The sequence below is a fragment of the Amia ocellicauda genome, chromosome 2, assembly GCF_036373705.1.
Source record: "Amia ocellicauda isolate fAmiCal2 chromosome 2, fAmiCal2.hap1, whole genome shotgun sequence".
NCBI lineage: Eukaryota > Metazoa > Chordata > Actinopteri > Amiiformes > Amiidae > Amia > Amia ocellicauda.
In genome coordinates, this window is record NC_089851.1 from 32,479,852 (window position 1) to 32,489,469 (window position 9,618).

The 9,618-nt window shown below is 37.5% G+C and overlaps 1 protein-coding gene across 5 annotated transcripts in view; it reads right to left on the minus strand.

Annotated features, from left to right (window-relative positions):
• Positions 1–2,002: 2,002 nt before the first annotated feature.
• Positions 2,003–9,618, minus strand: part of LOC136768963 (N-acetyllactosaminide beta-1,6-N-acetylglucosaminyl-transferase) — a 14,981-nt gene continuing 7,365 nt past the window's right edge. The window contains exons 3-7 of one of the 5 annotated variants that reach the window (XR_010822058.1): positions 9,018–9,211; positions 6,791–6,933; positions 4,237–5,714; positions 3,897–3,965; positions 2,003–3,744 (exon numbers count right to left, since the gene is read on the minus strand). Coding sequence is in view for 1 of the 5 variants with exons in the window: in XM_066723270.1 (XP_066579367.1) it covers positions 9,021–9,211 (191 nt within the window). In the remaining 4 variants the exon portion in view is untranslated. Of the gene's footprint in view, positions 6,934–9,017; positions 9,212–9,618 lie in introns of all 5 variants that reach the window. The other 4 variants (XR_010822056.1, XR_010822055.1, XR_010822052.1 and 1 more) reach the window with 4 other exon arrangements.

Consider the following 9,618-nt stretch of genomic DNA (forward strand, 5'->3'; position numbering starts at 1 on the left):
GGTCAGAAACAATGCTCAGGTAGGCCGTGGCATTTAAACGATGCCCAATTGGCACTAAGGGGCCTAAAGTGTGCCAAGAAAACATCCCCCACACCATTACACCACCACCACCAGCCTGCACAGTGGTAACAAGGCATGATGGATCCATGTTCTCATTCTGTTTACGCCAAATTCTGACTCTACCATCTGAATGTCTCAACAGAAATCGAGACTCATCAGACCAGGCAACATTTTTCCAGTCTTCAACTGTCCAATTTTGGTGAGCTTGTGCAAATTGTAGCCTCTTTTTCCTATTTGTAGTGGAGATGAGTGGTACCCGGTGGGGTCTTCTGCTGTTGTAGCACACCCCTAAATGCATTGAAGCAACTGCCATGTGATTGGTTGGTTAGATAATTGCATTAATGAGAAATTTAACAGGTGTTCCTAATAATCCTTTAGGTGAGTGTATATATATATATATATATATATATATATATATATATATACACTCACCTAAAGGATTATTAGGAACACCATACTAATACTGTGTTTGACCCCCTTTCGCCTTCAGAACTGCCTTAATTCTACGTGGTATTGATTCAACAAGGTGCTGAAAGCATTCTTTAGAAATGTTGGCCCATATTGATAGGATAGCATCTTGCAGTTGATGGAGATTCGTGGGATGCACATCCAGGGCACGAAGCTCCCGTTCCACCACATCCCAAAGATGCTCTATTGGGTTGAGATCTGGTGACTGTGGGGGCCAGTTTAGTACAGTGAACTCATTGTCATGTTCAAGAAACCAATTTGAAATGATTCGACCTTTGTGACATGGTGCATTATCCTGCTGGAAGTAGTCATCAGAGGATGGGTACATGGTGGTCATAAAGGGATGGACATGGTCAGAAACAATGCTCAGGTAGGCCGTGGCATTTAAACGATGCCCAATTGGCACTAAGGGGCCTAAAGTGTGCCAAGAAAACATCCCCCACACCATTACACCACCACCACCAGCCTGCACAGTGGTAACAAGGCATGATGGATCCATGTTCTCATTCTGTTTACGCCAAATTCTGACTCTACCATCTGAATGTCTCAACAGAAATCGAGACTCATCAGACAAGGCAACATTTTTCCAGTCTTCCACTGTCCAATTTTGGTGAGCTTGTGCAAATTGTAGCCTCTTTTTCCTATTTGTAGTGGAGATGAGTGGTACCCGGTGGGGTCTTCTGCTGTTGTAGCCCATCCGCCTCAAGGTTGTACGTGTTGTGGCTTCACAAATGCTTTGCTGCATACCTCGGTTGTAACGAGTGGTTATTTCAGTCAAAGTTGCTCTTCTATCAGCTTGAATCAGTCGGCCCATTCTCCTCTGACCTCTAGCATCAACAAGGCATTTTCGCCCACAGGACTGCCGCATACTGGATGTTTTTCCCTTTTCACACCATTCTTTGTAAACTCTAGAAATGGTTGTGCGTGAAAATCCCAGTAACTGAGCAGATTGTGAAATACTCAGACCGGCCCGTCTGGCACCAACAACCATGCCACGCTCAAAATTGCTTAAATCACCTTTCTTTCCCATTCAGACATTCAGTTTGGAGTTCAGGAGATTGTCTTGACCAGGACCACACCCCTAAATGCATTGAAGCAACTGCCATGTGATTGGTTGGTTAGATAATTGCATTAATGAGAAATTGAACAGGTGTTCCTAATAATCCTTTAGGTGAGTGTATATATATATATATATATCTTCAAACCTTTTATAAGGAAACAAAATAATTTCGAACTATGTGGTAGATTACATACATTGCATTGATCTTGGGATAATGAGACATATTTAATTAAGTAAAGCTCATCCAATAAGCACATATTAAAAAGCTTCAGAAGGAGAGCTTTTCTATTCTTTGTCTGTTATTTTCAGGTCACTACTTCCTAATAGATGCTTCAACCATTTTTTGCATTCGAAATCGCAGTACACATTACAAAATTATGTAATAATTCTGTAATAATTGGACGCAGACACCAATTCCAAAGATATAAATTGTCAAATTTATTCAAAAACAAAGACTAAATGTAGCACTACACTAATTATACAAAAGTGAAAAACGAATTAAAATTCAACTCTAGATCAACAAATCAAAGACAAATCACTTCCGTGACCAAATCAAAGACCATGGGATTGCATATGATAACACAAATCGTTAAACAAAAAAGGTTATGAACACATTGACTACAACACTGGTTAGTAAGGTGAGTCTCTCATTAGTATTGTTAGTCAGACATTAAATAACTACGCAGGTTAGTATTTATGTCAGGTAACTTCTCGTTATATATATATCAGTCTCATTTACGTTTAGGTGCCGAGAAAGATCCTATCATTACTTGTTACCACAATTTCCCTTAACTGATTATTATTCAATGATTAAGGATAGGCAGGGCCACCAATAATCTAATGTCTATTAACTTGTGTCTATTTCAGACTAAACAGTTAAACAGGAATGAGATGATATTTCTCGGCGTTGACAGATTTTATTTCTAAAATTATCAACAAAACAGTTTAATGCAACACACATTTATATTTAAGAAAACTAAATGATATTACACATTCTAGAGTTATGAATCACAGATTAACATTTCTAATTGATTTCTCAAATGTCATGAATCACAAACTCCAAACTGTTAAACTTATCTGAACTTCGTCGCAGAGAGGCCTCTCTGGCTTCTGGCTCAGATAACAGCACACGGCACGAGGTCCGTGTGGTTTGGAACAAAGGCAGTCCGGTTCGGCTTTGTCCAAGAACTTCCACTCAGTCGATGCACCTGGAAGTTGGGGTTTCGCAAATGTAGAGTCTTTTCCAAACAGATTTTCCACTGGTTTGAAGGCTCCAAGGTTGTGCACAAAATCTTCTTGGCAAGCAGGGTTTCCACCGTAGTTACTTGAAGACAAAGTCTTTGAGGAAAGCAGGGCCCTGTTTGTTCCAAGGGTCAAGTTTCTTAAGACTCAATAGCTATTTAAATGACTGACACTTTCGTATGCAGTCGACTTAGTCAATTGTCCAGCTGTAAAAACTCCACTGATCAGGTGGGCACAGGCGGGCAGCGCAGTCTGTAAAGTTCTTTATTTAATAAAGTCCTTTAAAATAATTCTTCATACGGCTCAATCTCCTTCTCCCAGTTTAACTCTTCTGTTGCCGGCAAAGACTTGGTTGGTTTCTGGTTCCAGTTCTGGCAACAGAGCTACAGGTTGAGCTGTGGCAGCGAGTTTCTGGTTCAGGTGAGAGAGAGAGAGAGAGAGAGAGAGAGAGAGAGAGAGACCGTGCGCTGTTCTTTATAGTCTGTCAGATCAATAGGTGATTGGTTCTTGAGTTTTTGAGATTGGATTTCGGTTTCAGCTCCCAGTGTCCTGTTGGAGGGGGGCTTGATTTATGACTGATGTCAATCCATGCCATCTTTTGGAAATGCCGGTTGGCCCGGGTTCGAAGCTCTATGTCGGGATTTCGGCTCTCGTCCACCCAGTTTTTTATTACCTACAGGCCCCTTTCTCCAGATATCTCATAGCAGGATTCCAAACTATTTGGCCTATTCTCGGTGCCATCCTTCCAGACTGTCACTTTGATGTAAACCAGTTCCAAGCTGATGAGTTAAGGAAATCTGATAACTTTGGGGGGGAGAGGTCTTCTTTAGATCAGTGCTTCAGCTCAGAGCTAAAATGCTCTTATCAAAATACACCCAACATAACGCTACATATATTTACTTTCTTGTTGAGTTCTGAAATACAAAGAAAGCATTTATGGGGCTGTTGTATTAGGAAGTATTGCAGAAGGCCATTCAATATTTATGCGACATTTGCTGTAGAAAAAGTTCTACATACGTCAGTTGAAGCACAATCTGTATATGATAAAGTCATAGTTAACACTCACCTTCATCAAAGTGTGTTTCCTATAAAGGATCAGTGAAGGAATAACGCAATAGTCAAAATTGGTCTGTAACTGTGAAAAATAAAGAAGGAACAGAACATATTCTGTCTTTAATCAGTCCTGTGTCCATAGTTAAACAGCATACACAAACACACACACACACAAACAGCATAGCACCAAAGCCAGGGGCTGGGGTATGGTATTGTTGGCTGAAAAACGGACTGGCTGTGGCGACACAAAAGTCGAGCCTGCCGCATAGGCTTACTGGAGCCTTGCCTCACTCCTGCAAAATGGGAACATGGATTGGTGGAGACACTAGGTTCATAGAATTTCACCTACTTACCTTTCTTTCAGCGGATATCCGTGGAGATCAAGGAAGGGACTGCCAGCTTCTAGTCCGGAGACTCAGGACCACAAAATAGATCCTGTACTAGCCTATTGTAATATAATTATAATAAATAAATAAATAAATAAATAAATAAATAAATACAAGTCCTAGAATTTTGCTTGTTTTGTTTCCTCATGGATAAAGAAAACTGTAGGCTTGCCTTCCCAGGAACAACTAAGCACACACACACACAAGGGCTCAACTAGATACAAACTTGACACACCTGCAAATTAGAAGATGTACCCAATCGTGTGTTGATTAAAAACAGTAGAAAATTGCTTCTAAAAATGTATTAAACCATGATAGGGAACGGATATTTACTTTGCAATTTGCAGGTAGGTCAAAGTTGAGATCTGGGTAGGCCCAAGGTCAGAAGAAATCTCACTCCAGCACGCCCAGCCGGTTGTTTTAGAACTCACCACTGAAAGGGTTAAGATGCAAGTACATACAGGTATTTTAAACCGTTATCAGATAGCTAGTTTGAGGAAAATAGAGAGCTAATCGTTAAGTTAAGGTAAGGAAAAGTACTGGAAAGTATCTGGTTCACCCCCCTGTCTTGTGTAATTTACTTACTGAACAGTATTTAGTCAACATGTCAACATTTCCACGAACTATTCTATTTTCTTATAATTATTTGTTTGGTTTCTTGTTTAGAAATATGTTTGCACTGTAAATAGTAAAATGTATTACACACCCACATATACAGTAATCCTTTGCCATCCTTTGCTCCTGAAACATTACTTTTGAGCCCCTAGGGGACTACATATAAAAATGGGTGTAATTCCTACACCGTTCAAATTAACGAGGAAAGTCTCCACTTAAAGCACATCTTGATTGTTTCCTTTTAAATCCATTGTGGTGGCGTACAGAGCCAAAATGACAACAATTGTGTCACTGTCCAAATATAAATGGACCCAACTGTATATACAGCTCTGGAAAAAATTAAGAGACCACTTAACATTGATTTCTGAACTTGGAGTGGTCTCCAAGAGCTATTTTTTCCAGAGCTATACAGTGGTTGAAGTGGAAATTTAAAACTGTTGTTCTCCTGCAGCCCATGTTAACCAATTCTCCTGAGAGAAAGAATAATGTTTTTCATTTTATATTTTAACTTCAGGGTAAAGACAAACATAGAAATACCTTATATATAGTAGTTAATATTGTGTTTTTAATATGTTACATTTCATTTTATAGGAATATTAAGTGCCGCAACATAACTATATATATTTTCTCATGTTTTACAATGAATAATAGGGCCCTCCAATCTATTGTTTCTGGGAATTTGTGTGTCCCAACTGCTAGTCTTCACACTAGTTCCTTGTGAAATCATAGTATTGTTGTGGTCACCATGGCAGTCATCAGGTTTCAGATCATTGCATTTACTGGACTTTGTGCTTCTTTCCCAGCATAGAATTAGGAGCATTGGTTCAGACCTAAAACAAGCAAGACAACAATTCAGGAAATTAACCAAATAAATAAGCGCTGTATAGGCAGTGTGGGAGTGAGCTCTCGATTGCAAAGCCACAGTTCTACACCACTAAACATCCTCTCCTTCAGCTTAATCACAAACAGACCAGAAAGTTTTCACTGAACATATATGCAATATATTTCACTTCACATATTAAGTGTGAAGAAAAGACAAAAAAAATGTTCACATTTATATCACCTTCCACCTGGAGCTTCCACCTTACATCAATTTTTTTTTGTTTTGTTTTAATAATTAGCAAAATAACTGATGCATAACTTCCCTGCATGGAGTGATGTCAGCAGAACTGTTATCGGACTTCCCCACCATGAGCTTTCCACATAACCTTTGCTGGAATGTAGGGCTGTAGCTATGTATAGACCCTCTCAAATCCTAGCACCAACTTTTAAACAACTATTTAAGACCATGAATACAAACTTTAATGATTATCAGCTTTTTAAACTGAAAGTAAAAGAAAATCATCCCCACCTTCTACTCATACAAGTTAAGCACTGTGTGCTGTGTGGTTAAGCAGTTGAGGTTAAGTTGCTAGGGTATGACACATACATCCATCCTAGGGTTCCTGTATGATATATCTTCAAACAACTTATTTATTTTACCTTTTTTTTTCTTTTCCGATTCAGAGCATCACTAAGCAACAAGCTCTGATATCAGGCTATGATAAACTCCACAAGTGATTGTGAAACAGTAATTTGTAATAAAGTGATACAGAATGCTACTCTACCACATTGTAAATCTGACTACACCACCTCTTTATCACTCGAGAAGACAGGACTTCTCACACCCCATCCCCACACAAGGCTCTTGGTTCCCAGGACACACATGATGAAACAGGTTTAAATCATATTAATCAGTAACAGCAAAACCAGGATATAAAAACAGCACATTTAAATGTAAGTCTGCATTACCTGGGTTAATCATTGAACAATCTAAAAGCTTAAAGTCCCAAAGGAAATACATTAAAACTGCCCTTATAAACTGGGCATGACCAACTCTCCAATTCCCTCCTCCTAGTACACTCACCTCCTTCCTGGATGAACTCGACTTCACAACTTGACTTTGTGAGCTCACTCCCCAAAACTCCTCTCAGACAGACACCCACACAGATCACAGTGTGACACAATTCAGGGATTTCATGATGCTTATTCATTTGTAGCAATCTGAAACTTGAATATGACCATCCTTTATTAAATTACAAATCTTAAAATTAAACATAATTATTCATATTTACAATGTTGCTATTAAAATGCATATACATCATAGCTGACAACAGATTGAAAGGTTGAAATATAGCATTCATTTTTAATAATAATAATTAGATGTCACACAATAATAATAATAATAATAATAATAATAATAATAATAATAATAATAATAATAATAATATTTACTTCTGTGGACAGGTGTCTTTTATACAGGTAACGAGCTGAGATTAGGAGCACTCCCTTTAAGAGAGTGCTCCTAATCTCAGCTCGTTACCTGTATAAAAGACACCTGGGAGCCAGAAATCCTGCTGATTGATAGGGGATCAAATACTTATTTCCCTCATTAACATGCAAATCAATGTATAACTTTTTTGAAATGTGTTTTTCTGGATTTTTTTGTTGTTATTCTGTCTCTCACTGTTAAAATACACCTACCATTAAAATTATAGACTGATCATTTATTTGTCAGTGGGCAAACGTACAAAATCAGCAGGGGATCAAATACTTTTTTCCCTCACTGTATAGTGGCTGTAAAGTACAACTTGCAATAGCAAATTAAAAACATCAATTTTCAAAAACCTTTTGAATTTCAGCAAGACCAAAGATCTACACTTCACCCCAAAAATAGAGAAGTAATGGTATAGATTTACAGAAGGTTTCTGTTATTGTACAGTTTTTCCAATGACTTTCATTACATGCATGAGGTTGATAACCTGACTTTATTCCAACCACAGCAGGTGTTCCGTCTGTCTGGATTGAAGTTGCATGAATAGGATATTGTTCTCCAGCCCAAATACTACCTTTTAAAAACTTGTATATGTCTTCTCCTCTTATTTTGTAGTCATGTCATTAAATGCCATCCTAACAAAATCAATCAGCAAAGCTGTGTAAGTTATAATGATTGATTATTTGCCAAACTGCAGAGACGAGCACTCACAATCATTCAAATTCTGCTAGTTGCTGTAACAAGTCTCCTGACAAGGATTCCACTTGTCTTGACACGGTATTAGCACCCAGTGATAAACTTTAAACTGCTCTCATGAATTCTTTATTATTTAAATCTTGGAATAAAGATTCAGCTACCACAGTCATTGCCTCTTTTATCATCTCACAGTTTGTAAACAAGTTTTTGTGTTTTGCTAGCAGATGCTCAGAACAAAGCTCGGAACAATGCTTCAGTGCTGGACTTCTCTTTTCTCATTGAAATATTTGCATTACATTAAAGATACATACACTTATCTCTCACCATTCTCTTTGTCTTCTTTTTAGATGGCCCAGGTTTGTGATTCATTGATAATTATACATTTTGACAATGTAATAATATAAAAAACTAGGATTCATAGCTGCTGTTGTTGCATAAAGATCAAAATACTGAAGCAAAAAAAGTTGAGGCAACCATTGTCACTTAAAATGTCAGACTGTGCACAAGCATTACAGAAAATAAATCAAATGTATGATGTAGTGTGTTCAATTTTTCTTCATGATACAAAAGTAAACATTTTAAACACACACAAAAATACCTACAATAATGTTAATCTCCCTACCTTAAAATTTAAAATATATACATTTATAAATAATAAGTAGTGAAGAGGGGGGAATTTACTTGGGTTTGAGGATTGTTATTTTTAATAAATGATCATAACTCCTTAAATTTGTATCCAGTTTTCACCCAGTTTGTCTTATAATTTGTAATTTGACTACTACTTTTAAAAATAAGTTTATATACATCTTCTTTTTCATAAATAAAATAACTTTCATTATTGTTAATATTACTTAATAATTATGCTATTATTTAACTTGGCTGTGTGCAGGCACAATCTGTTGTACAAACCACAGATTCCCAGAATATCGAGTGCATAGTATTTGTATATATATATAAAAAAGTACACTGGATTCAAAGTGTCAATGTTTTCCAAGTCCATAATTTGAGTCTAGAAGGATGTACTGCAAAATCTTATTGTTTAATTTCTTCCTGGGCACTGATAGTCTTATAACCGCATGACACAAAGCACATGTATGTCACTGAAATTCTGGAGTCCCCTCACCAATCAGAAGTACCAGCTGGGTTGAGGAGTGACCTCACTGTTGTTTAGAGCACGCTCCCTCAGTTTCAGCTCCAGACATTCCACCGTTGGGGGGTAGGTTTTCAATTCAAACTTGTTGGCAAACATGTTGTTTTGTTCATACAGCCACATCAGATCCCCTGGGCCGTAGACACAAATCCCTCGCACGTAGTGTCCTATGAAAAAAGAACACAAGAAGTCCTTTCAGCATAAATATGCTATTCATTACAGAAATGGATCAAGGTATGGAAGTTACAGAACAATGTTAGTTCAGTCACCAGATGGTTGACCCATGATAGCTGCCCTTTCCTGTTTTTCATCACACCACTGTGAAGCTATAATACGTTTTTTTTATTTTATTTAAGAAAGTGCTGATATCATGGTTTATTTTTCTATCTTCCCGAACAAATGTGTATGAGATGCCTCACACATTTATTCAATTGAAAAGCTGTATAAGCTGGTCAGGTGGGTGGATAAAACTTTTAAAATAAGTTCTGAAAAAAGATTGTGGTTCGCACACCAAAAAATTAAAAAAGGTTAAACTACAGCTTTCATTGCAGTTCATGGATTTATTATACAATTC